Genomic DNA, 27,745 nt, shown 5'->3' with positions numbered 1-27,745 from the left:
TGAAACCGTTCAAAGATCAAGAGTCTATGACTTGGGCAGTCAAATATACATTTTAAGGAAAGCCAAAGCCCCATTTCACAAATAATCCATTCATTTTGGATGTTTGAGACTCTTGGAAAGGAATGTTTTTAGAGCTGTAAAGTACATATTTTGCACTCTTAAATAACACACATTACATATACTGAGCTTTTTCGTGACATTTTCTTCCGACTCAGTTCTGCTTATGTAAACAATATAAATGTTGGATATTGCTGACCTGGCAAACAGTCTGCTCAGTTTTGGCACCAAGGTAAACATTTCATGATGAATAGCAGTACTGTCTTTGGTAGGAGCAACAAAGCCACAGGTCAGATTCTGGCCAAACTAGAAATAACCACAATCTCATGAAACAGCAATTCCAAAGTATTTGCTGTGTGGTCAAGAGAGTGAATCCCCTTCAGAGTGCTCGCGTCAGCTGCGCTGTGTCAGCATTACCCTGTGATGTTTAGTTTACCTCAGAGAAACACTCCCTGTAAATAGACAATAAAATAAAGGCAGAACAGCTCATATCAAGTTTGATCACAGATCTTTTATTGTCAAACAAGACCATAACCAGAGTATTTGTACAAAACAAATGCTGCTCCAGATAACACGGCTCCCTCCTCAGGGTCAGGCCCAGCAGCTGGAGGTCCTGGCAGATGTTGGGATGGAGGGACACGGGGATCCAGGGACCCTCACGTTTACAGGCCGAGCTTGGTCCTCCTCCAGTGTCTCCTCTTGGAGTTGTACCTGAAATCAAACAGCATTTATGCAAACTTATAAGGAGAGAACATTTTATTCAAATGCAACACCTAGTAAAATGAAGGGCAGGTTCATGGGTTCAATTGAAACTATGCAAATTCTGTCGAAGCTGCGCTTATTTCAGAGGCCCTAAACTAACATCCTGTGTGATATACAGTGAACCACTTAAGTCAACACAACAATCAGATTCTTTTCTTGAAATCTGGTTACTAACCACCCAAACTCCTTTGAAAAAACAGTTTCCCGCATGATCTCTTTTCACTGGAACTAAACCCATTATGGGAATCCTTCCAGACCAGTCATTTTAGAAACCACCAACACCATGGAAGTCCTCCAGCAGAGCCATTTAGCGGACACATCAGCAACTTTAGGTCAAACAGTGAAATGTTCAGCTACAGAGCTTCCTCATCACCACCACCACGGTGAGCAGGAATAGCAGCTGTGTAGCAGAAAGATGCTCTCAGCAGGATTAATGACAACACTCTACAGACATGAAGTGCTGCAATTGCAGACCTGCTTTACACAACATGAAGCTCCCGTTTCGTCTCTGCATTAGCGAGTCACGCATCTCTGCACTTACTGATAACGTAGAGAGCTGAGAGCTCAACAATGAAACTGTACTAGAGGACCATTAAAACATGCATTAACCTCTCGTAGAAGAGTAACTTGAGTAAGAAATTCTTGCAAAACACTTAAAGTCTGCAGAGATGTCAGTTTCAGCCCCTCATTCATATCTCAGTGACTGCATTACTCCTGTAAAAATGTGTTTAAGATTACATGGTAGGCTAGTTAGCTAGCGCTAGTAAAGTGCATTGGTATGAGGTAAGTGGACCCACATGTACAGACTGCATGCTTTCCTCGACGGGGCAGCTTCACTTGTTCATGTTACACACAACAAACTCACCTGATCTTGTTTCCAGTTTTCATTCTGATCCACTGAGGAATGGGCCTGTTCTGTTTCTGCTTCTTAGCGAGGAAGCGCTTGATCCTGAAAGTCTTGTGAGACGACTAGAAACACAACAAAGAACACCATTAACACCACGTCTGCCCACAATAGTTATAGCCAATGTTAAACATCTGCGACCACAAACGAGTCTATTCAAAGCACTTTAAAAGTGTTAGTGAACAAGCTAGCAGCTAACGTCTATGAAGGAAGTTACATGCGTAGAGTGGGTACCGGCTAGCATCTTTGAGCAGCTTTAATATGCTCATCTTCCATATTTTAAGACAACATACGGATTTGTGAGGTACCATTAAGATGTTTATCAATCACACAATATAACGTAGCAGGTTTACAGGGGGTGCAGACGTGGATGTTTAAAGATTTTGTATTTACCATTTTGTCCACAGTCCTTTCCCGACTATGGCGTCGGCCGAAGAGAGAGAAGGACGTGACGTTGGCGGTTTTATCCAATAAGCGTCCACCGAACAGGCTCCACGTCACACACACAGCGACGCCTGGTGGAGGGTGTGTTGCCATGCATCTTGGTACTTTGAGGCACGATGTGTGTACTTATATACAATTCTGAGCCATGTGTACTATTCTTGGGTATTTCTATTTGTGCTGCTACTTTATACTCATACTACTGAAGGGATATGTTGCGATGTTTACTCTCTTACACGTCGGATTTAGTTACTTTGCATATCAAGATTTTTACACACAAAACGAATAAAAAGCTCATAAAAAAAAGATACGTAGCTATTAATGGGAATACTCAACGATATTTAAAGTAGTTACAATTGGTTCCGCCTCAATCTGCTACAGTATTAAACCTCTGTTTAATGCATACAATAATATAACTTTGTTGCCCGGGAAAATTGTTATTCTAAATGAGCTTTAAAATGTAGCATTCTGGTGTACTCTGAGAAGAAAATTAAGTAATAAGACATTTACTTCAAGCAACAAAAAAAAAATGTATTCGTCAATTATTAATCAGTATTTCAGCTCTGGTTGAACAGCTGGGTAGTTAGCCTTTTTTCCAATCAATATTATTATTAACCTTTATTCAGACAAAATCCATAGAGACATTCATATGCATTCAATCCAGTTCAATTATTTAAATTAAAATGATAATCTACTCTAAAGTAGCTTATCAAGAGTAAAATAATAGCTGTGATCTATACACACCTCTGCATTAGCAACCCGCTGAAATGAAGATACAGGCACCTTAACACTCATTACTTCAGGGTTCTCGGGAGCAACTGCACGTGGGACTGTTGGGACTGGAAGTACACTGGCTGTGTCATTACAGTGAACAGTGTCTGGCAGTGTGACAAAAGGGCATGTGAGCCCTTGTTACTGTAGTTCATCTCCTTGGATCAGAGGCTGTATTTAACATACCCTGCCTTATCAATGTATTTAAAATACTGTGACAGCAGGTAGCTGTACTGCTCTCCCTTCACGTCTGTTCAGACTTCCACCTTTATCCAGGCCCAGCTCCACTCACATCTCAGCTCTCTGGTCTCAGCATTAATTAGCTCTACCCAGTCTAGTTTAGTAGAGGAATAGGTGAACATAACTGAACTACTGCAGTGTTATGAATAAATCCATCAAAAGTCCCTAACTTCAAAAAACTATACTGAACTTGTTTTTTGGGGGTATTTTAATACTGAACAAAAAAAAGGATATGTACACTTAAGCAAAGACCTCTTTTATTTCCAGTCAAAAGTGGCTATGGTATACAAGCATCAGCAGCAGTGATGTGTTCTCATGCTGTATTCAGTTTAGTGCGACACACATTCATGTTGAAGAGGAGATTCAGTTTAGAAAAGTTAGGAAGGCCACTGGTTGAAGCTTGCATGCAGGCATGGCTGTCACATGGCAGTCTAGTCTGAAATGGCTGTTTCCTCTCCATCACTGTATGAATGTAGGAACAAAACACATGATCCCAAACCAGGTTACATACAGACTCTATGCTTGAGTCTACAAGACTATTTTACAGCTGCTGACCATGAAAAGAGTAAATTAAAAGTTCTGCACATAAATTTAGATTGTCTCACTTCCTGGACAGGAGTAAGATTTCCATGTTTACACTTCAAACTGAACACGTCAATGCCACAACAAAAATACCATTCATGACAGTGAAGAAACAATATTCATGAGCTCGGCAATATTGACATATTGAGTAATTGGTAAATTGTGATATGGATTAACATGGTGAAAGCCAATGTTTGCAGTGTGCACAACACTGAAGCAAGGTCACTTTGAGTTTACGTGGTCCAAGAAAGCTTTGGCTTCGACGAATGTGCCCTACAGCCAAACTGTAAGCCGAAGGTTCCGGTTACCTTTCCTAACAAATACAACTAAAGAGGGTCACATTCAGGCCCCAAGAAGCTCCACCATCACATCCCTGCCTCCCAGACCGGGAGAGCCGGATGCAGCCCTGCTTGAACTGCAGTGTGTGTCGCCCTGAGGCGCCACGCTGCTGCTCTGAGCCTCACAGGCCTGTCTCCCCTCTCCTCACCACACTTAAAATGCCATAAAGTAGAGATCTGCTCAATCCTCTCCTTTGTCGGCCACTTTCTCGGTCTCGGTATCTGGCTTTCTGTCGGCAGAGTTGGATTCCGCTCCTCCTCCTCCTCCACCTCCTCCTCCACCACCTCCACCTCCTCCTCGATTGCGGCTTCTGGTCCCTGGCTGGTACAGCTGAATTGCAGGCCGGTCCTGACGTAAAGAAACGATGCTCTTAGAAATACGAAAGATTTTTGCAAATATGATTTGATTTGAGAGGCGCAAGTAATTACCTTATTCCGTAGACGCTCTCTTTTACTACTCTCGTCCTTCTTGTAGTCTTTGGTCAGCCTTTCTGTCCTCTCAGAGTGAGTAGAGTCTCCAACGTTGTCACCCTTTTTCTTCTCCTTGGCCCGCTCTTTGTCTTTCTTAACCTCCTCCTCCCTCTTCCGGCCCGAGTGCTCTCCGTCCTGACGGTCTCTCCTCCTCCGCCGATTCTCGTCCTGTCGCCTGATGCGCTCCTTCTCTCTCTGCAGCCGCTCCCTCTCCCGTTCTCGGTCGCGCTCTGGGTCACGCTCCCTGAACTCCTTCCTGCCCTCTTCGTCAACTCTGTGTGTGTGAAGCACACGTTAGGTTTAAGTAATCTGTTCAACGTGAAACATGTACCGGTACTTTAAAAAAAACTACTGAAGCAACTAACTTCCTTCCTCGATCCTCCTTGTTTTCAATGTGTTGACGCCTCTTATGATCGGCACCCCCCATGGATCTGTCCTCTTTATTCGGCCTGTCTGGTTTCTTGGCCTTTTCCTTGGGCTTCTCAGAATCAGCATCCTCCCCTCTGTCTGGCTTCTTCAGGAGCTACATATTTGAAATTAAAGACAAAATCATAAGGAGGTATTGGGAGATTTCACACCGTATTAAATTGCTTCAATCCAACGCAGCACACACCTTGATCTTTGGTTCTTCTTTCACTTGGTCCTTGTCTTTCTCCAGAGGTTTCTCATATCTCTTCATCTTGTCTGTGTCTTTGCGCTTCCTTCTCTCATCCTCCCTCCACTTGCGACGCTCCTCGTCACGCAGGCGCTTGCGATCGAGCTCCCTCCTTCTTCTCTCTTCTTTCTTTTCCTCCCTGATTCTCTGATCAGCATTAAAACAAGGCATGAGACCAGCATTAACCATGCAACTTAACAACTGCAACTAGTACACCAACCTGTTGTGCCACAGTACTTTACTTACCTGTTTATTCTTCAAGAAGTCAAGCAGAGGAGTTGTTTTTTTAGCTTGACGAGAGAAAACAAAAGTATGTTTGAATTCATCCATCCAGCAGTATGTCTCTTATAGAATGTATACAATGTCTCAGGTGCACTTTCTGGAGACTGTTCACCTACCTATAAGCTCCTTTGATTTTAACTCAATCTCTTCCAACAGTGTCTCTGGTGTTGATGCCATCTTGTCGTCATCACCGTTGTAAATATCAAGAAACTTCTTGTAATCAGGATCTGAAAGAAAATATACAACATACAAATGATAATATGTTGCTGCTTCTGGTAAGATTGCTTCTCTGTAGGTTAATATGGTGCAAATGGTCTTTTGACACAATATTAACCAAGACAACTACTCGCTATTTAAGGCGATTTTTTTTTCTGAAACACAAAATATATTAGATATTAAATGAACACACATACAAACATTACAAAATCTCTCTTTTTTTATCGTAACATAACCTAAAGCAGTAAATGTCTTTACCTTCATCAATTGTTCCACATTTTGCATCCTTTTTCTTACTTCTTTTCTTGGCAGTCTTTTGAAAAGGTGCAAACTCCACGACGGCAGGATACTCCTGCCCTGTTAAAAACAAACAAAGCATGAAGCCTTGTCTGATATCCTGCAGTTTGTGTATCTAGCTGTAAATGTGCGCTCTTCATACCTCTGCTGTCAATGAACATGTATCCATCAAATCGATCTCTGAAGAGAACTATATCCTCTTGATTCTTAAAATTGATGTAGGCCCTTGCAAAGAGGTGAGGATAGAGGCTGAAAGGACAGAACACTGATGTTAGACTTTTAGAGTCACTGATATCCTTTTTAAATGATGGGACGTTTTTATATCAACTCACCTGGCGTCATTGGAGAAAAACTCAAAGTAGTCCACCTCTGGGAGAGGTTGTAACTGCTCCTCCAGCTCTTCCTTGGTCAGACTTGGTGGTAACCGTCTGATCACAATCTTTAAATAAAATAATATTGCCAGTTAAACATACTATCACATAAGGAATAGCAATCAGACTGAGGAAAAGAGAACAGAGAGAACATTAACTTGAAGTTTAGTCAAATTACAATTTGCCTAACTCGTAATATAAAGTAATAGTGGACAATGCGTGTTATATCCAACAAAGCAACGCTAGTTAAAAGCATGCTGTTATTTAATTAAACTATAAGTATCCATAACTGACGCGTAGCAGCTGTAGCTAACCTAGCTAGCTCGTTTTACCTTTGTCATGGCCTCTTTCTTTTCCTTCAACCTGTCCGTCTTTTCTCCATCTTCACACTTTATTTCCAATCTTCGCTCCTTCGGCCGAGCGTTTTCCTTGTCTTCCTTCATAGTTGAACAGCTACTTCAATCCGCGGTTGTATTTCATCTCATTCCACAGACTTGTTTACTTTTTTTAGCAAGTTAGCCTGCTAGTAGCAACCGTTAACTTCCTCTCTGGTGGTTGGGCCTGCAGTTTGGTGTTACAACCAGGTGGGGGCGCTGTGAGGAAAAACAAGCGTGTACTGTGAATTTGAAATTATAATTAAATGTATTTCGTTTTGTCCATTTGTTTTTGTCTGCGTTCTGTCAATTTGACTGAAATGGGTTTTTTGTTTTCGTTTCCATTCTATTTAAAAAAGAACGGCCGTTCAGTCAAAGAAAACGCTTCCTTTTGTCGGATTCCTTTCAGAATAAAAGCTGGCAAGTTCACATTTTGAGAAGTTTATTTTGTTTCTGAGTGTTCAGTTAGCAGCTGATGTTTTAATGATAACACAACCTAAAGTAGTGATGAAAAGTTGTATTCGCTGCTGAAAGAAACTTTTCTCCGTGTAACCATGTTAACCATGGAGGCAATCTTTGAAAAATATAATTGCAAATATAGCAACAGATTTGTTTCCCAATAATGTACACTAACGTTTGATGGCATAATAGTCTAGTTGTTGGTACAACAATGACGATTTTTATCATCGTTGTAGAGCAGATACTTTTCTTTTGAAAAAGTCAGTCAGGAAGTGTTGTTTTGTTCCGGGTCATCAGGAGAGTCGACATTTTGTTAGCTCCTTAGCAAAATAAACGGTCGAAGGTTGTCTTAGGGCGACTTGGTTGTCATCGCCGTTGCTCTCTGTCTGCCTGAGCGTTACCGGGTGTCATCATGTGGTATGAGATCCTGCCGGGCTTCGTCGTCATGACCGTGTGTCTGATCATTCCCGGCGTCGCCACCGCACAGATCCATAAGTTCACCAACGGAGGAAAGGTAAGGAGGATGCAGACCGTGCTGCATGTCAGTGTTGTTGTCCTCTAAACTAAAGCGCTAAGTTAAAGACTGTGTTCTTCCTTGTAGGAAAAGAGGATCGCTCGGTTTCCTTGGCAGTGGTATCTGATGGAGAGAGACAAGCGAGTGTCGGGATCAGGGCAGTATCATGACTCCAAGGTGAGTTGGCCATGTGTCATATCACTTTTTTATCCCTTAAACCTTCTTCATGAACACAAACAAGAACATAACTTTGTTCACCTACACAGGTGTTTTTAACATTTGCTGAATAAACCTCTACTTGGTTTGAAGGTGGACAGAGTTATGCTGGAAATTAAGGAAAATCCATTAAAAACAAAAACAAATTCCCTCCCGAGTGCTGAAGCGAGTTCATGAGACGTCATTCTGTAAACACTGTGATGCGAAGTTTCTAGTTAGAGCTCAATAACCAGCTGAAATAAAACCAGAAGCTGTCTGGAGGACAATAAAACATTTTTTTTTTAAATATTACCTGACCATGTCAGTTCATGTATTCAAATTAAATGCAAATATGTACCTTAAAAAGACTGGAGATATAATATGTTTCTTCCTCAACAGGGACTCGAGAACATCCACTGATGAACAGAACTACGGAGATCCTGACAAGAAGAACGTTGTACATTAAAGGATTATATTTAACATTCAGCTGTTTGTATTTTTTTCAGTCTTTTCAGACAGTCATCTAATAATTCATTGCTGCTGAAAGTTTAGAGTTCAAAGAAAAATTAGAGATGTCAGGAATGATCAAATAGAAAAGCAGAGAAAAAAATCTTATACAATAATATGAAGTTTTTCATTTATTTTAATCTTTGCTGATGTACCTTCTTTCAACTCCTATCTTTAAGAATAAAAAAAATAGATTGAAGCAGTTGGAAGGTCCATCAGGCTGTAGATGCTTTGAGCCATTTGCTCTTTAAAATTCTCATTTACCGTATATACGCCACTGTGAAATAATTTTCTTTTGTACTTTGAAACATAATGTGCTGCTGTCTTGGCCAGGACACTCTTGAAAAGGAGCTTTTTAATCTCAATGAGGCCTTTACTGGTTAAATACATTTGAAAATAAATTAAATCAAATAAAAAATGTGAAAGCCACAACTTGAAAATGAAAATTTATTTACCATTGTGATCAGGAGAAACATTTACAAGAACAAGTTAAGGTTGAACAATTGAAAGGGAAGACTCTCCAGTGAGTAAATATAAAACAGAACAGAGTCTTACACACATCTCTTTCAAAGTAAAATCCTCCCACCACACTGTACATTCAACTCAAACTGAATGTGGTTAGAATGAAACATTAATACCCCTCCTGTCTATACAAATGAGATGTTCACTTCTCCTCCTTGCCCTTGGTTTTCCTGTACACCATCTCCCTGAAGCTGGACAGGATCTTGCTCTCTCTCTTCCTCCTCTCCTCCTGGTTGAAGGAAGCCAGAGCTCTCTTCTCGTCTGCACTGTAGATCTGGTTCTCCTTTCTCAGACGCACAGCCTCCATACGACGATGTCTGCGGGGGTTACATCGGAAACTCGTCAGTATCACAGTAATGATCTGAAAGGATCTCATCACAGAGTTAGTCGTCCTACTTAGAAATATCACCGACCTGCTGCCGCTCATCACGTAGCCGGACTTCTCGAAGTCTGCGATCTCGTCGCTGGTGAGACCGATCTCACCTCTTCTCGGGATACGTTTGCCCGCTTTCACGTACTCCGCCATCGCAGCACCCTCACCCGGCAACAGTGCGTGACCAAAACTGGAAGAACAGAAAACGAGGTGAGTCATGAATTTGTAAAAAAAATAATAAAAGTAGAACAAAATATTTAATGTTCTCTGATTCTGAAAAAAGTATAAATACAGAAATATTACAAAGCCAACGCCTTGGGCTGCAAGTGACCAATGATTTTTTTATGTATTCATCTTATTGCGGATTATTTTCTTGAGCAACTGTTTTGCTGTTTGTGTTGCTTTGAGCTAAATGATGAACACTTGATCGCGTCCCTTTTATTCTGCTGAAACAGATGACAGGAAGTTGTCCTGCTTTTATTTTGGAAATTCTAATCCTAAAGATGTTAAGAGCTTTAGTTACATGACGTCAGACCGACTTACTCCAAAGGTCTGTCGTCCTGCGACATGTCGTGCGTGAGCGGCGCTTCGGGGCCGACCACATTTTCGTCCATGCAGGTCTTCTCCACCCACATCACTCCGTTGGGATCCCCCTCCTCTTCTTCCTCCCCTGACTCTTCACTGCTCGAGTTGCTGGACTCCTTCCGACTCTTCTTTACCTTCTTCTTCTTGGACTTCTTTGACCTAAAAGGAAACAAGAGATGTTTGGTTCATCAAAATGTCCCTTTTCTGTGTGACTGAAGCTGCATATTAGCACATACTTCTTGCTCTTTTTTTTCTTCTTCTTCTTCTTTATTTCTTCTTCTTCTGAAAGACAAAAAAAGGATAAAAAATCAATGAAAGATAAGAAATATATAACTGATATAACTCACTAAAAAGACTTGAATTCATATAATTATGATATTGATAATCTTACCATTTGAATCTGATTCCAGCTCGCTGTCCTCGCAGTGCTTTTTGTTCTTTTTTTTCTTGGATTTCTTCTTCTTCTTTTTCTTTTTCTTTTCTTCTATGAATAACAGAAGTGTTTGTAAATTCAAACGACATAACAATATCAATGTAATATTCACGTTCAAACACTGCTGTACCTTCTGAGCTGGATTCTGAACTGCTGTTTTTCTCGTCTTCTTCGACTGGTGTGAATTCATCAGAGCTGGTGCAGAACAAAGACAGAAACGTGAGCTTTCATCCTCTAACTACAGAGCCGGATAATCAAAAATAAGATGAACATGTGTGGTGCTTCTGAAAAACCACGTGTTGCTTTGAGGTGCGATTGTTGACTTACTCTGGCTCTTTAACTCTGGGTGAATATCCCCAAACTTCAGGACAACCTACCTCACCAATCCTCTCTCTCTCTTGCAGACGCCTGTAACAGAAAGACAGATGCAGAAGTCTGAAGAAACAACTTGTTATGTTTCACACTGTAGGTGTTACGTTATTTTGTAGGATCCACTGTAGAGATGTTGGAAAATAGCTGCATTAATATTGTGATAATGATTTCAACAAGTTAGTCGTATCTTTTAAACTGTTTCTGGATAATTTAGCAGGCAAAATATCTTGGTTTACTGAATTGAAACCTTGAAATCAATTAATATTCCAAAAGTATATTATTTGTTTTATAACTGCAGTTGATATAGTATCAAAGAGTTGTAATGTAGCCATATAAATAGATCAATTCATGTCTAATAGGCTGAATCTGACTCTTTAAATACGAATGCTTTGTTTTTGCATTGAATATGTTGGAAAAGCTTTTTACTATTATCAAGTTGAGGTATTTGATTTAGACTGTTTTAACAAAAAAAACTGAAAGAAAACAATTCATGAGCCTTAACTAGATTAAGGAAATATTTGAAAAATATTGTGATTTTAAAAGATTCATGTTGAAGTCCCTCAATCACAAATTGGGGGCCTGGATTGTTTAAAATATATTTATTTATGGAGGCAGGGTATGTTTTAATCTGTCTTCTGTTATATACAGTCAGAGATGCAACATTGAGTTCTGGAGTGACCCTTCAATGAAACTGGATCGATATAATGATCATTCTCTGTAATATTAGTGTTTGCATTGTTTACCTGGCAATAAACGCATCTTGTCTCTGAGCGTCGTCTCTTTGCTGCTCGTAGTAATATTCATCTTTGAAGCTTCCGTGTTTTCCAGAAGCGTCCCGCTGCTCGGACCAGTGGTTGTAGCCACCGCTGTTGTTGTTGTTGGTGGCGGTGGTGCTGTTGTTGTGTCGCTCCCTGGACCTGGACCGGGACCGAGACCCTATCCGGATCCGTCTGATGTTCCTCGCCTCGCGGAACCTGCGGTCCCGTTCCTCGTGTTCCTTCTCCCTGTTGCGCGGTTTCGGGAGTTTGGGCCCGAAGCTGTACGGAGACAGGCTCCGCTCGCGGTGGCGGCTGCGGGAGCGACTCCGGGGTCTCCGGGCACGAGGACTCCGGGGCTCCGCGCCGCCGTCAGAGCTCGAGCCGTCCGACTTTGGCATGTCTACTGACCGCTTTAAACTCTCACACACTAGAGATAAAAATATATTTTTAAAAATAGTTAGTATTTAGAGAGAGAAAAGAAAAACGAACACGCGTTTTCTGTGATACGCAAGAAAAGCGTCCAACAACAGGAAGTCTTCTTCTTTTTTGAGGTTTATTGGCGATTGGCAAGCAATGAATTGGTGCGTTACCGCCACCAACTGGTAAGGAGTGTGGATCAGGATGTCTACTACTAAAATAAAATTAAATGAAATAAAATTAAAATAACTGGCTCATATTTTCTGACTAATATTAGTTCGTCTAAGATATTGAAATAATACTTGAAAACATTCACTTTTTGAGTTATTTTGCAGAATATCCACTACATCAAACATCTTGCCGAGGTCTCAAATGAGCTGCCCTCTTTCCTGCTCATGTTTCTGACCGTCCTCTTTTTCTTCGGTGTTAATGGAGAATTGGAACTAAATTGAGCATTATCGCACGAGCTCTCGACTCATGTTCTTCCCATCAGTCCAGTATCTTTGAGAAAAGTGAGGATGTGTCATCATTCCCAGTGCTTCTACTGAAGACTCGAATACCTCACAGCATATTCTTAATGCTTGCAACTGGATTCTAGTTTTTTTTAAACCATACATGCAGCTGAATCAAACACAATACATCTGTAATCCAGGACTGACCTTATTAAAGATGTATAAATGCTCCTCAAAGTAACTTTATCAGTCCCCCACATAGTGCCAAGCATCTCATCATTTTCAAAACGTTTTACATTTATCGTCTATTTTATCAATGTGATTTTTCCATGTGACCGTCTCATCCACCCCTAATTGAAATGTTTTCACTCTATTTACTCCTTGGTCATAACATTTTCTCAGTTTCCGACTTTTCTACTGATAACTTAACCCCATATCAGAGACCAGTTTTCAATTTATTTATTTATTTAAAAAATAATAATTAAAAAAAAAGCAATTGTCATGAAAAAGAACAGAGTTTTGTCTCCATGAACCACGTGATCTAGCGTGAACTTCCGTTGACGCGACTCTATTGACGAATCTGGAGTGTGCGACCTCCCGCGAGATACATGACGAAGATCTCGGTGGGCAGGCACAACACCGGAAGTTCAAATCAATGTGGTCTGTGGACTTTTAACCGAGCAACCAGCAACTCCACGGGATGCTCCACACAGCAACACCGGTTCTATCTGTAAAGTAGTCCGTGTGTTTTGTAACATCAGAGACGCGCCAGAAGCAATATGTCTTCTAATACCGTTAAACTGGAGAGAACCGTGAAGCCGGTGTGCAATAAACTTGAAGATGCACTGGCAATGGAGTTCTTTTTCACGGAGTTGAATGCGACCGCTACGTGCCTCATTTGCAAGCAGCAAGTACTGTTTACGGGGTTAAATATGAAGCGGCATTACATCCAAAAACACGCGGGAAAATATGATAGATATAAGGGAAGGAGCAGGAAGACCATGTCCGATGAGCTTCATGCAGAATTCAACAGCTCCATCGGGACGTCAGCAAGAGAACCTGTGCCTAAAGAGATCGCTCCAGGTATTGTACTCTTATTTAATATATGTAGAGATCGTCGCAGTAAACTTTTATTTTGAAGGGAATGAACCGGTAGTTATCTAAACCGGCGCGTAAACAGTTACACGTTAACTTAACCGCTTTCTGCTAAATTAACGGCACGATTTCATTGTGGTTTTAACACTAACAAATTACGTTATGTATTGTTATTGTAATGATATTACGGTTTACATGTGTGCTTGATAATCCTACACGACGGCGACTCCTTGTGGCTGTCCCATCAATGAGGCTGTAGCTCAGTCGGCAGGGTGTTGTGTGTTGTTAGCCATTGTCTGTAGCCAGCTACGATACTACAGTCTGTGTCGGTGGTCCTGCTCAGTCCTGTCAGCAAACATCAGGGTTGCAGGTAAAACAGAAGTCGTTGTATGTGCAGCTGTTTACCGTAAACAGATCTCACGCATCCGTCGTGGTGTTGTGTTTGAAGCTAGCATGCTAACAAGATGCTAAACAGCAGGCCGCGCTGCCCCCTCCTCATGAAAGAGGAAGTGAGGACGAAACGCAGCTAGTTACCTTTGTTAGCTAGCCCGTTACGATGTTTGAATATCAGATCGATTGCATTAATACTGTTTTAATTAAATTAGCAAACGTCCCCGTTAAAGCCTATCAAACGTAGTTATGCACGTGTGCAATGTCACGCGAGACTAAGCTCAAAGCTAGTTACTACAACTTTGTTAAACTGAGGTGTGACGTTAGCTAACGTGTGGCTAAGGTAACGTTATTGTTTTTGATGTCGGACTAAATTATGATGCCTAACATTAGCACGACTACAAACATTGATGTTGAAGTGCATACTGTGACTGTTCCTGTTTCCATTAAAGACTAAAACACGGCCTTTCCGAGAACTTTAAATTATATTTTATGCTCATAAATACGTGCATATTTATTGAAATCGGGGGAATATGTTGACTGACAAATTATTGGACATTTCTGCTCCATAGTATAACCTAAAAGTATAACTATCACAAAGCTTGGCCACCAGAGCACTTAAAAAAATGTACTTTTAAGTATCGAAAATGACATAAAAGATCTATTGATAAATTAGACATGCCCTGCAGTATAATGATTACAAATACAACAGCATATATCAACACCTCTTTAAGACGATTTACACAAAAACAAACATACCACAATGTTGTATAAACAAAAGAAAACAAAGTCAGATGGTTTCAGGATGCCCTTGAACAAACTGTCCTGATTGTTCACCTTTTGAATGCTTGCATGTCACCATAATGTCATTTTCTGCCCTTTCTTGTGGATTGATAAATGTGATCATCATTTATTCTCTTTGATTTTTTTCTCTACAGCCATGCCGAGTCTAAAGCTGATCTCTGCGACCGACACACAGTATGCAGTGTCTGTGCTGAAGTCGATGAATGAGCAGCGGAATCACGGGTTATTTTGTGACGTCACCATTATCATACAGGACAGGAAATTCAGAGCTCACAAAACCATTCTGTCTGCTTCGAGTATGTATTTCCACCAGCTCTTCAGTGTAGCCGGACAAGTGATCGAGTTAAACTTCATCAGAGCGGAGATTTTTGAGGAGATTCTCAATTACATTTACAGCTCCAAGATTTTCCGCGTCCGCTCCGACATGCTCGAGGAGCTCATCAATGCTGGACAGATACTGGGAGTCAAGTTCATTGCAAACTTGGGGACACCGTTGTCACAAGTTAAGGGTCTGCCTGGTTTGTCAAAGGAGACAGAGAGCAAAAGTGGCACACCCGCAGAGATGATGCCCATCATCGCAGAGTCTTTCTCCATATCTGCCGAGGAATTCAATCAGACGAGCAAGCCGGCGGACAACGACTCGGACTCGGACGGTGATGTTATGTTTGTCTCACAAACGGATGCGCAAACCAGAGTGGCCAATCAGAAAGCCAAATCTGGTGACTCCATCGATGTGGATACAGCTGATTCAGGAAAGGCAGCATCAAAACAAAATGAAGAATCAAATCATGCAGTACCAAAAGAGAAAGCCAGCGCCCCCTTGAAAAAAAGTCCTGTAACGCCTCCGATCATCAGTGGGCCGATCCCCAGCATCCCCAACAGCAGCCCTCTGCACAGTCCAGACAGCAGCTCCAATAACTCGGCGTCCCCGGTAAGAGTTTCCTCAGGAAGTGCCCCAACAACGCCAGCCAGGTCAAGCAATGTCACCCCCGAGCCCTCGAGTGCCTCTCAGTCCTCGGAAAACCGCGATATACCGGGAGTCCACAAGAAGCAGGTCTCTGCTTCCTCTCAGCAAGGGGATTTCAAATTAAAGCTCCTAGACTTGACTGAAGGCCAAGCAAATCAAACGAACAGTCCCAAATCGGCCATAGCACCAATAAAGACAGTGACACTCAATACAACCACGGCGATTGATTCGATTTCGTCCGGCTGTAAAGTGTATGCAAATATTGGAGAAAACACATACGACATTGTCCCGGTGAAGGAAGATCCAGGCGAAGGGGGATCTAAAGTCAATAGAGGGAAGAGGTCGTTTATGGCGACGCCTTTGAAACCGTTCGATAAAACACCCATCTCACCGCTGGGCGGCCCAAACAAGAAAAAGACCAAAATGGAGCTTGAGGACCACTATGAGCTCACCATGGACGGGAAGACGTTCTTCGTGTGCGTCGTCTGCAAGCGGCCCTACGTTTGTCTGACGAGTCTCCGTCGTCACTTCAACACCCACTCGTGGGAAAAGAAGTATCCGTGTCGCCACTGCAACAAGGTCTTTGCACTGGCCGAGTACAGAACTAAACATGAAATCCACCACACGGGAGAGCGGAGGTACCAGTGCTTGGTGTGCAATGAAATGTTCATGAACTACCAGTTGCTGTCCACCCACTGCAAGCAAGCCCACAACCAGGATCCCAGCGGGAGGAAAGAGAAAGACGAGACGGACAACAACTTGTACCGACTCCTGCCGTGTAAAACGGTGGAGATGAAGCCGTACTCGTGGAGCACGGACGGGGAGGGGGTCCCCGTCATATCGGAGGATGGCAGCGTGCATCACATAGCCGCCGTCGGCGAAGACGTCCACTCCTCTACTCAGAGCAGGATGTTGAACTGGGACGACATCTTTGTCGAGCCCGACGCTCAGATGACGCCCAACGCTCGTGCCCGACAAGCGTCGACCGTTAACTGTGTTCCACAGGGAGCCACAGAGTTTGACTTTGTTATACCAGAGACCTACTGAGCAGCACGAGCTGCTCCATTACCTGTGCCTTTTTGGTGCCACACCCGCCTATTTCCTCCTTGGTTCCATGTCAACAATATTTTTCTGTAATTCTTAAGTGTCTGCTTCCTGTCAATGACATTTTTAAGGTGTAATATTGTACTAAACTTGGTGAATAATGTCTGTAACTCTGGAGATTGATTGAATTTCTTCAACTTGAGTTGAAGGGAGACGGAAGGAATAGTTGCAGGATGAAAGCGCAATATGACCAGACCTTTAATCATATTCCTCTGCTTGTGTAATAGCATGATCTTTTTGTATCATTGGAAGAAATGATAGTCATGTTAGCAAAACCATATAGCAGTGGTTCCCACGTAGTAAGAGGATGAAGGAACAAATCCATGCAAGAAGTCTTACTACCTGTAATAAACAGCTAAATCATGAGTATTAAATTTTTCACTGTATGCGGGAAGTTATATCTATAAAAACTTTACTTTTATCATCTTACACATTCAGGCCAATACGTGACATTAGACCTGTGTATGCAACCGGTCCTACGCATTTAGGAGCTTTGCCTATTTAGGAATATGAAACATCAGCGGATGATTTTGTGGGTAACCTTTTGTTCACAGGATACATTATGTATTTTGTGGTTTCAACAGATACAGGATATATATAGTCGACCGAATCTATCATTACCGGGTCATGGATTTAGTTTAACTCAAGGCGTTTATGAACTGATCATTGCTTGTTCCAATGTGAGACTATTTTAAGCCTCATTCTGTTAAAGAGAATGTTTATTATGATTGGAAATATATTTTTTTCATTGTGTGATTGTTGGCGATTCCGCATCTGGGTGTTGTGGAAGGGAAGATATACAATGGTTATTTCATTTTTCAGTGGTTTGAAAACGGCCAAAACGGCTTACTGTTTTGTTGATTAGACCTGTTTTTATTTTCATTCACTTGTACATTTTTATTTCCCATGCTTAACATCGTTCCTTCACTTTTAATATATATTTCAATGCCAAAATCCTTCATAGAGTAGGCTAGAGACTGGCATACGTGTGGTGATAGGATTGACATAAATTGAGGATTATTTCAAAGCACTTCAGCCAGAAGATTTTTCTGTAATTTTTTTACTCTTGTTTTTTCCATTGTATCAAAAATGTAGTGATTGGTCAGTGTGAGTAAAAAAAAAAAAAGTAGTGCTAACATGGGAATCTATTCTGTGTCATTCAATAAAATCAAGCCACATTTGTTATTTAATTAACAGATTAACATTGGTGTCTGATGTACAGTATATTTGTATTAATCCCACTTTCTTTTTAACTGTTTTACATGTATTTATTAGGTTTATAGCGGTATACAACATGAAATAGTTATTAAATACTGTGTTCTGTTGGCATCTAACTAAATGTTCATTTTCTGTCAATTAGCAACAATTCACTGATGGTAAATAAATTATTCTTTTACTATTTTTACTTAATTGTCTTGCGCCAACAGCATTTAAATATCTGTCATTTTATTTACTGTGTTGAGATGAACATGAGTCTTAATCACATTGCCTCTCGCAAAGTCTGGAAAAAATACACAAAATCAGAAGCTGGTGTAAGAGTTGAACTCACTAGTGTAATAAGACATACATATTTTTGCGAAGTGAAATGGGTGAGCTCACATAGGAAATGTAGCCTTGCTAGTGGCTCTGTGAGGCGATGCTTTGAGCTAATATGCTGATGTTAGCAGGGTTTATGTTTACCACCGTCACCATATTTACTTAGCAAGTTAGCATTTGCTAATCGGCACTATACATAATTCGTTTTTCAGGTAATTGGTCAGAGACTCACGTTTGGCGAGATGATGGGCATGTAGAAAGTTACGGGGTCACCAAAGATACTAGTTTCCTCTTCAGAGGGGGACATGCACATCTACACCAAACGTTGTGGCAATCCTTCAAACGGAGGAGGAATTTTCGTCATACCAAAAAATGTCGACCTCATGATGGCGCTACAGGAAAAGCTGAGATCACTGAGGTCTGTCGGGATCATCCTCTGGGCACAATGAATGTTGGCAGAGTTTCATGGCTACCTGTAGCTGTTGAAATGTTTCAGTCCGGATCAAAGCGACCGTGGTGTTGCTGCCTTGAATAAGAGGAAACATTCTTTGAATTACACAAAACATTTTTTAATGGCAAGACAAAGAGGAACTGACAATCAGCCCCTGAGGAAGTGTTTAAATGATGAAAAGCAGTGATTAAAGCTGACAGAGACCTGTCTCATGGACCAAGTTTACTCTTCTCTCTTCCTCAGTGAACAACAGTCATTTTCACTCTTCATTATCTCCCGTCTCATGTCAGTGAATCCAGCACTGACTGTCCACACTCGGCCTGACAGAGACAACACTTTTAAACTCATAGATGTGACATTACGACTGCTTACAAAGAGAGAGAGAGAGAGACACAGATATATGTTTACCTTCTTGGCAGCTTTTAGTGAAAAGACAATAAATAGGGTTTGAAGTGCAACTTAACTAAACCGTCCTTCCTCAACATCTACTGCAGAATAACTTATTTCTTCATAAACGTTGCTCTGCAAAGTGCACCACACATTGATCAAGATGTTTTGGAACATAAACTGAAGAGTTGATAAATAGATACCATGATCTGTTCGGATACCTTCGTCTTAACTGCTAAAGGAGCATCTGTATACCACACTGCTGTACATACATTACGAGCATGTAATACCGCCATTACTGTCTACTTTGCTACTAAACGGCTAAAGAAAGTGCTTTGGCCTACAACTACAGTTTTTAATTTTCGATCCCACAAGAAGGTCGTGGCTGTGAGCATCAGTCCAGATCAAAACTGCAAACAGTGAGGACGTTATCCTCTGCCGCTCGAGGCATGAAGTATTTACAATATGAACTAAAGAGAAGTCAATTTAAAGCATGAGCTGGAGGAGAGTTTTGGAGTTTTCGCACAGAATAAGTCCAGGAGACCAAGAGCTACAGCGCTGGAAGCATTAAGGCAGATAAATGTGTAAACAGTCCTGGCTTTGATCCGGTTGTCTCTCGATGTGTAGACACACACACACACACACACACACACACACACACACACACACACACACACACACACACACACACACACACACACACACACTGCAGCCATGAGTGTGAGTGGTGCCCAGGGAGACAAACACTCAGTGTTTTGGGCTGAACTCAAAGTGAGTGTGCTCCGTGGTCGTCGTCCTCTTCCTCACCACCTTTCCATCAACACAGTTCTCAAAGATTGTGAGGAAAAGCTCGGAGGAACAGTGCATTCGGCGTCTAAAGACACCCGACAACGTTTCAGGCGCCGTCTTTGCTTGAAGCCGCATCATGGGCTGTACGGTGGAGGCTTCTCGTCGGGATGGGTGTGAGGAGGAGTGTAGCGCGGAGGGATCATAGTGGGCCACAGGTGGCTGGCTCCAGACTGGGAGTCATCTGAGAGAGCTGAGGAGTCGGGGAACAGGCAGGAGCCCTGCAGGCGAGACAACACATTTATTAGAATGATCTGTTTACGACTTTGGCTTCAGAATAGTCAATTCATCACTTATTTTATCCCCCTAAGGGATAAGAACACGGAGTACATTAATATACAAATAGAATGCACAGAGTGCACAATTTAAATTTAAGGATATTAAGAATTTGGTCCCTGAATGGGTTTATTCTCTCCGGTCATCTTCCTCAAAGAGTTCAGAGAGATTGTGAAAGAGTCGTTGTATCAGTTAGTTTGGGTTTATCTTCATCTGAAACTGCTGTTTTAACTTTGCTGCAGACATTTACCACGTTATTTAGATTATTTTTATGTTGACAGTGAGAAAAGAAAACCAAGAGATGAATAGAAAGTGTAAGAAGATACTATTGACTGCAGGCATTGAAACGTTCCAGTTAATCCGGCAGTTAAATGCCATTTCACATCATCATTTTGCCTGATCACTTTCACGTACATTTCATTCGTCAAAAAATCATAATTTTGAATGAAACACTCGAGCTGAACTAGACGTCACTGATTTAATTGGCCCCTTACCTGCAGGTCGTATGCAGTGTAAGGCGGCAGGCAGGGGGCAGTGTTGTAATATGAGTTGATGGTGGTGGTGTCTGGAGGAGGCTGTGGGCGGACTGGAGCTGTGATGGCCTCTGGTTCAGATGTACTCTCTGAGGCAGCAGAGGGAATCTGACAAGGACATGAAGAATATTGATCAGTTTCTATAAATTCAAACACCAGAGAATTACAATTGCTTGACTCAGCGCATACTGACAAAGCCACAATTATTTCAAAACATTCAGCAGTATTTAAGCCCAGCTGTCCGACGGTGTCTTCTCTTCTTTGCTGCTTAACAAATGTACCCACCAGGTCTTTGAAGCCTCCCAGCACTGCCGCAGTAATGATGCCCAGAAAGAGGGCGATGATGTTGAGGATTGTAGCGGACCACAGCAGGTGATAGAGGTGCACCACGTCCTGGCAGCTCTTCACATCGGTGTATTCGTGGTAGCCTCCCATCATCTCTACATGGCTAGACCAGTGGGTGGGACAGAGAGGGAGACGGCATGCAGTCAAGCTACAAAGGTCACTGATTAAGTTTGTACTTCTTGTATTCAGGACGCAATAAAGGAAAAACATAAGCTTTTGATTTATAGAGATATATGAGTCTATGACGAGCTAGAGACACAGAGGACATGGACGAGGGTTTGGACACAAAAAGGACATGCAGAGAGGAAATGGCACCTTAAAAACACATTTCTATAGTGAGTTACATCACAAAGACTCCACACACATTACTGTAGTCATGACTTATGAGTTGATCATTACATCGCCAATATGGTTCTAGAAAAAAAAGGGACCTACTTCCAAATCATGGATGATTTTCTAAACTTTTTCAAAACATCTTTATTCTGAAGTCCCATAAGAGGATGTTCTCTGAAACAAAGGTTAAAAGAAAAGAAACAGTCTTGTTCTAATACAATCAACGTTGCAGTGCAGAACAAATCCAAACAATCAAAGCAGCACAGCAAAGTCAGCAGCCACTGATTCGGAGGTTTGTCCGTTTTCTCGGCGTACTCACTTCCCGCAGGTGTAGAGGTCGCAGCAGTAACAGGTGTTGCCCTTTACGCGCAGGTTACAGGATGTCCGCGATGACGTCTGACAGGACACCTGACGGTCAAAAATGATTTCAAATAAGTTGTCCTTTTTACTTTGTGTCAGATTCTGGCTCCTAACAATGCCCCCAGACAATTTCAGGGCTAACACGTACACTGAGGATGAAATTAATAGTATTTCTGTAAACAGATAGAGTAAATAAAATGTGTTTCTTACATCACGTTCAGGTGAAGTGTCACTCGAGTGATACTCACAGCGGCCAGCATACAGAGGCCTGAGGTCCTGCAGTACAATAAACATATTTTTTTTTATAGATTTCACAGCACAATGCATCGCCGGTCTACTTACGAACCAAACTGAACTAGAAGAAGCAGAAGCAAAGAGACAAGAGCTTGTATGTGATTAGTGCTGCATTATTAATGACAGCAAAACTTCATCGATCAAAACCTCATAGACAGCTAGAAAGCAAGGCTGCATTATTAACTCGGTAAAGACCACCGGGGACACGGAAATTCAGGTTCATTATGTAAGTTAGTTTGTGATCATTTTATTAATTATTAATTTATTGCTAGGTGCCTCAAACGAACACCTGTGAAGGGCCAGAAACTTTACATTTGACTGGATGCAAGCACTTTAGAAGTAGATCATGATTATAGCACATAACAAAAAGGATGATTGTGGTTATTATGCACTTAATTGTGTAGCCCTATATTTGATGTATATTTGGGGTAAAGCGAGAAAGAATTTTGTCCTACGGCACCAAAAACGCGATTCAGTTGGTGAAAATGTAGATAAATGTAAGAGTCAGAAAAAAGACAATGTAAAGCATCTGACAGCATCACATCATCTCTTCAGTCTGTCACGGCATCATACTCGTTCTCTTTATTAAATAGCCTCTTTGGAGTTCAGTGCACAAAAAGACGGTCTGAAAAGAAATGTTCCATTTCACTGACGCTACTGGCTAATGAAAGCCTGCTCATAGTGCTGATCTCACTTTTCACCCAGCCATAACTTATTTTAGCGTAATTGTTTTCAAGAGTGCATTAGTGGTTATTTATTATCGTCTTAAGGACTTCGCATCATGGAGAACCTGCCTCTACCACATTATATATTTGTCTCGCTGAGACGGGGACAGCAGCTGCTACAGACGGCCACATGTGAGCAAAGGCCTTGCAGAAGGGCATTCGTTTTACTGTAGGTCTAATGCAGACAGAATATATTAAGCTTTAATGGGGATGGTATTGATTAATCAGCTTGTTATAAGTCAGGGCATACGTTTTCATATTCATCATTTATCAGTTTGGTTAAATAAATAGAAGCCTCAGTCATACTTACAATATGCCTCGCAGCAAACACTCCATCGACAATAGCACAGCAGAAGGCGGCCACCACTCCGAAACTGATGAAGACCATGGATGCCACTAACTGTGAAGGAAAACATCAGCTTCATCACTCTTTATCGCTGCGTAATGATTTTGAAACTATAAACTCAACTTAAACAGCAACACGGTTAATTGCTTCCTCTCAGTACTTTTGTATTGGGTTATGTTTTCATCACTAATGTGTATCATCATGCAGGACTACTTATGAACGGAATAGGATGAGGGTGCCGGGGGCTGTGTGGCCCCGTCATGTTCTTCATGGCTGGCACGACCACAACATAAATCATCGGATTTTATTGTGTGTCAAAACATTTTATGGGAAATGCCATACATTTTAGGGGCAGTGTGGTGTAACATGCCATAGCTCAATCATTTGTGGGATTACAGCCATCCAAACCTTGCTGAGTTATGTGAGAAGGTGTCACGGTACAAACCCATTCTTCATTTGCAGCCCTGACAGTCCCTGCCCGGCACCTCCCACCTGCTCCCCTACTCTGCAGTTTCCTTCCCCACATTCCAGTGTAGACATCGGTCCTCCTCAACTTACACCCTACTTCTATTTCTGGCTGCATGTCCCTCAAAGCCCAGGATACTTTCTCCGATACACAAACCTCCTCAGGCGAAGTGGGACTCACAGTCTGGGTCAGGTCTGCTCTTTCTGTTGTCACTTAAATAACATAATCAGGCCTGTAGGCTGTCGTAAGGTCATTGGGGCTGATACACAATTTAATGACAGTTTTCTGTGAGGGAGACACCAAGCACTGAAAGTGATCTCAATGCAAAGAGGTAATATAAATCCTCTTACCATCTGCCTCTTGTTCTCTATCAAATGAGCACCGATAATTCCCAGAAAAGAGCCAAAGCCCAGCTGGAAAAAAATGAAAAAAAGCTGTTAGGGCATTGATCTCATTTCATTATAAAGCAGTTAGATATAAAACATGTGTTTCTGTGATGCCCCGATGGAAGAATTTCAGCGTGTTCACTCTCTAATAAACCATCAACCTTTAAGCAAAATGCATTTAACTATGAATCAAGTGAATTTGAGCATGACGTTTGAAGGCTCATCCTAAGAAATCTAGCTGACATACAGTGGCTGCTTTCCTAGTCGCTCTTTAATTGAAGCAGAATGCTAAAAGCTGAGTATTGTGAAGAAAACACATTTGTGGACTGAGATACTTTGCCTCACTCAGCCCCTAATGACAGTGATGCTGAATAATGAATGTGAGGAAAATTCAACCCTCAGAGACCTTCAGTAATTAGTTTCAGCACGAGAGGGAAGAGCTGGCTGGAAAGACTCTCACTTCACTCACACCTCACTCATGATGAACTCTGACAGGCCTGCCTGCTGTGGCAGGTGTGAACGTGCACTCACAATGACTCCTGGGTAGTAGCCGCCCACTGTGATGTTCTGCGTCCTGGTAGTCGCTGCCAGGCCAAAGATGAGGATGAGCACGGATACGATGAGCAGCAACACCAACACGATTATGGATTTCCTCTTCCTCCGCTTAAAGGAACCTGTGAGACGACAAATGAGAGAGCATTACTGCTGTGACGTGGGCAGTAATGTGATGGGAAATCAGAGGATGAGGCTGCAACTAAAATCCACCACAAGCGTTGATGCAATGGGAAGGAGTTAAAGAGGACTCCAGTTTCTCTGTCACATGTACATTGAGTGGCCAATTATGTTGCAGTATTTAGCTCTGAAAATGGCTTCTTATGTTGCTCATGATAGAAACAAAACAAAACAACTTACAACAAAACAAACAATCTTTACTTGACATATTCATACTGTTTATGTAACTTTTTTTGAAAGGCTCAAATTAGGGTGACTATTTTACAGCCAACTGATACTATATGATGCAGGTATGCCAGGTAAGCGTATACTGTATAGTTAGTTGTTATTCTGGTACCAATTGAATTAACTGTGTTGGCATTGAAACAAATATTGTTAAGAACTTGGCTGAGTGATGTCATAGTGCGACAGGACAGACGGGACGACATTCAGCACAAGATACTAATAATACAACCATCATTTATATAAGAACAGATTAAAATACACAACTAAATATGTGAACGGTTTGCAATTCAGAAGTCATATAACCTCAACATATTAACAATATGCACAAATGAAATACAAAGACAACCATTGATTAAAAAAAACGAAGTGCCAGAGGTTTACAACATTCACTCAGATTTAAAACAGACTCGTCTTGCAAAGAGCTGCTGGCTGAAAATGATTTCTAAGAAGATTCAGGGCCTTTTGGTTCAGTCCAACGTTTTTTTTAAACTATTTTGTTTAATGCATTTGTTTCAGCAGTGGTCAGACTGACGACTACTACTCCATCTATTTTTTTCCTCTTCCTGTTTTATTTATTCTGCGGTGTTCAAAAAGCTCATCGTCAGACTAATAGATCATCGACGTCACCTCTATGTTCTGTTTTATCAATTTTTGGAAACAGAGAGTTGGTAAGTCACAATACAGATGTCACTGCTGAAGTATGATGCTCCAACCTAAAGATCAATAAGAAGTCACTACACTGAGCAGGGAAAGCAAATGTTCTCTGTTACGTTTTCTCACCATGATGCCTGCACAACAACAGATTAATGACCTCGGAATATATCAACAATTGTATTATAACAACCATTATATTGTGATGATACTTCATTTCGTCAGGGAGTATGTTCATTGTAATTCTGTATTGTAGATTGTTGTTATTTCCTGGTCTCAGATGCTAAATTACAGCTAATTGACACAATGCACGTTGCTGTTCTGCATCACTGAAATGAATAATAAATGTCTCTGGTTTTACCATCACATCACATCCTTTCAGTTTTAATCTCAGAGATACATCATTCCAATTCTAGCTTTCAGGCCAAACATCATATGAAATGACAACAATTTTGCCACTTAATATCTTATCTGATTCTCGATATAAGGTTGAAGCAATAACATTGTTGATACATTTGATTTAATCAACGTCCTCTGGTTCTAACTCAAATTCATACATGGCTAAAGACATATTATCTACAACTAAGTATGGGTACAGTTATTAGATTAGTATAATAGATCCACCGATGGTCAGTGTGACATAACCATCCCTTTACACCACCAACCTATCTATGCCTCTCCAGTCCAGTGATGCTCCATGGTGACTACTTTTCATTCTCAAACATTGCCCTCCAATGAATAGGAGGTCTAAAGAAAGTGTACATGGATGCGTCTTCTATTTACACTGTAGACTGAGTACAACAATCCAGTACTTTGTATTGTGTGACATAACCATTTTAATATGATTACACCACCAACCTATCTCTGCCTTTCCAGTCCAGTGATGCTCCAGTAAGTGGCTACTTGTCATTCTCCAAAATTGCCTTAAAATGAATACGAAGTCTAAAGCAATCTCACATGAATGCTTCTGCCATCAACTGTGATTGAGTACTACCAGTACCATCTCGTGAGAACAACCTGTTATGGGCAGCACTAACACGCACAAAATATATTCACAGATTTCCCCCTACACAAAAATACCCTTTTTATTCATGTTATCATCATGGTAGCAGAACGGCCAACCTGCATTGATCTGCGTGTCCGGCAGTTAACCATCAGAGCCAAACATCCAGGCGCTCCTGTGGTTACTCAACGTCGCCGCGCCTGCAGTGACGCGCTGCAGGCATCGACCAGAAGAAAAAAACTGTCTGGAGATCAACGAGTGTTTTTGTCTGCTTTTGTGAGAGAAAGAAAACATAACGTTGGTGTTTTTAACCGACCAAAATAAGAGCGAGTGGTGTAATTATTAACCTTTGTGTGTAGGAGCAATTACAATAATGCTGTCGGAGCGTAATACAATCCAAACCAGTAAAACCAGCACATTATTTAATTGATCAAACCTGCTGCAGACCAGCCGTTGAACTTGCACACACACACACACACACACACACACACACACACACACACACACACACACACACACACACACATACACACACACACACACACACACACACACACACACACACACACACACACACACACACCTACCTATGCTTGTTTCAGAGAGGGTCAGTCTGCTGGATTGAAGGCTCTGAGGAGGAGGCATGCTGGCTGGAGGATGTTTAACGCAGTCCGCTGGACAATCCTCTTGCAAATTAACGTTACACCAAAAAAAAATAACAAAAATAATCACGACTCAACGTTATTGGTTATTCCGCTGTATATTGTAGCGATAGCTGTGAACAATCGGGAGCAAACGGCGTCTTGGCTTGCTGTGTGGCATTATCTGACAACCGCCCTCCGTCCTCGCCCAGCCCGTGTCCGTCACACATCCCCGCGGCTTTGATACCTCACGTCAGCTCTGTCGGTCTCCGTCCTCGCGGTGTGTCGGTGTCGGACGGTGGGTCGATGCCGCTGCTGCTGCTGCTGCTGGCTGTGTGTGCGCATGTCAAACACATAGCGTTACTCAAAAAAACAACCGACAGACGTTACTACTTGAACTTGTTTAACGAAATGTTTAACGGTCAGAGTAATACCACAGTCTCCTCATATCTTCTCTACACAAACATCCACCGAAATGCAAGTATTCCAGCGTTTTAAGGA

The 27,745-nt window shown here is 41.6% G+C and overlaps 6 protein-coding genes across 10 annotated transcripts; 2 read left to right on the top strand and 4 right to left on the bottom strand.

Annotated features, from left to right (window-relative positions):
* Positions 1-548: 548 nt before the first annotated feature.
* On the bottom strand, positions 549-2,170 carry rpl39 (ribosomal protein L39). The gene is made up of 3 exons (XM_079268314.1): positions 2,117-2,170; positions 1,685-1,788; positions 549-768 (listed from the first exon to the last, which is right to left on the bottom strand). The coding sequence occupies exons 1-3, from the start codon at positions 2,117-2,119 to the stop codon at positions 720-722; spliced, it is 156 nt and encodes a 51-aa protein (XP_079124440.1). The 5' UTR covers positions 2,120-2,170; the 3' UTR covers positions 549-719.
* Positions 2,171-3,436: 1,266 nt separating this feature from the next.
* On the bottom strand, positions 3,437-6,932 carry upf3b (UPF3B regulator of nonsense mediated mRNA decay). The gene is made up of 10 exons (XM_079269162.1): positions 6,720-6,932; positions 6,349-6,455; positions 6,159-6,265; positions 5,978-6,076; positions 5,620-5,730; positions 5,468-5,511; positions 5,180-5,368; positions 4,932-5,089; positions 4,525-4,840; positions 3,437-4,444 (listed from the first exon to the last, which is right to left on the bottom strand). The coding sequence occupies exons 1-10, from the start codon at positions 6,828-6,830 to the stop codon at positions 4,277-4,279; spliced, it is 1,410 nt and encodes a 469-aa protein (XP_079125288.1). The 5' UTR covers positions 6,831-6,932; the 3' UTR covers positions 3,437-4,276.
* A 579-nt stretch (positions 6,933-7,511) lies between these two features.
* Positions 7,512-8,415, top strand: ndufa1 (NADH:ubiquinone oxidoreductase subunit A1). Its single transcript, XM_079268525.1, has 3 exons — positions 7,512-7,734; positions 7,822-7,911; positions 8,329-8,415. Exons 1-3 carry the CDS (start codon positions 7,633-7,635, stop codon positions 8,347-8,349), a joined length of 213 nt encoding a protein of 70 aa, XP_079124651.1. The 5' UTR covers positions 7,512-7,632; the 3' UTR covers positions 8,350-8,415.
* Positions 8,416-8,852: 437 nt separating this feature from the next.
* Positions 8,853-12,014, bottom strand: nkap (NFKB activating protein). 4 transcript variants are annotated; one of them, XM_079268520.1, is made up of 8 exons: positions 11,465-12,014; positions 10,677-10,757; positions 10,480-10,544; positions 10,308-10,400; positions 10,153-10,198; positions 9,875-10,075; positions 9,372-9,521; positions 8,853-9,275 (listed from the first exon to the last, which is right to left on the bottom strand). In XM_079268520.1, exons 1-8 carry the CDS (start codon positions 11,875-11,877, stop codon positions 9,101-9,103), a joined length of 1,224 nt encoding a protein of 407 aa, XP_079124646.1. In that variant the 5' UTR covers positions 11,878-12,014; the 3' UTR covers positions 8,853-9,100. The 4 variants fall into 4 exon arrangements, with proteins under 4 accessions (XP_079124646.1, XP_079124648.1, XP_079124647.1 ...); XM_079268522.1 differs by having other exon boundaries at positions 8,854-9,275; positions 10,153-10,195; XM_079268521.1 differs by having other exon boundaries at positions 8,854-9,275; positions 10,308-10,397.
* Positions 12,015-13,652: 1,638 nt separating this feature from the next.
* Positions 13,653-18,075, top strand: zbtb33 (zinc finger and BTB domain containing 33). Its single transcript, XM_079269376.1, has 2 exons — positions 13,653-13,813; positions 14,772-18,075. The coding sequence occupies exon 2, from the start codon at positions 14,774-14,776 to the stop codon at positions 16,649-16,651; it is 1,878 nt and encodes a 625-aa protein (XP_079125502.1). The 5' UTR covers positions 13,653-13,813; positions 14,772-14,773; the 3' UTR covers positions 16,652-18,075.
* Positions 18,076-18,824: 749 nt separating this feature from the next.
* Positions 18,825-27,557, bottom strand: tmem255a (transmembrane protein 255A). 2 transcript variants are annotated; one of them, XM_079268063.1, is made up of 10 exons: positions 27,191-27,557; positions 24,524-24,666; positions 23,957-24,019; positions 23,105-23,194; positions 21,986-22,051; positions 21,735-21,823; positions 21,518-21,589; positions 21,023-21,185; positions 20,699-20,845; positions 18,825-20,149 (listed from the first exon to the last, which is right to left on the bottom strand). In XM_079268063.1, the coding sequence occupies exons 1-10, from the start codon at positions 27,246-27,248 to the stop codon at positions 20,006-20,008; spliced, it is 1,035 nt and encodes a 344-aa protein (XP_079124189.1). In that variant the 5' UTR covers positions 27,249-27,557; the 3' UTR covers positions 18,825-20,005. The 2 variants fall into 2 exon arrangements, with proteins under 2 accessions (XP_079124189.1, XP_079124190.1); XM_079268064.1 differs by lacking the exon at positions 21,518-21,589.
* Between the last annotated feature and the right edge of the window lie 188 nt (positions 27,558-27,745).

Source organism: Melanostigma gelatinosum (assembly GCF_949748355.1).
Source record: "Melanostigma gelatinosum genome assembly, chromosome: 5".
Lineage (NCBI taxonomy): Eukaryota > Metazoa > Chordata > Actinopteri > Perciformes > Zoarcidae > Melanostigma > Melanostigma gelatinosum.
This window is presented reverse-complemented; position numbering and strand designations above follow the sequence as displayed.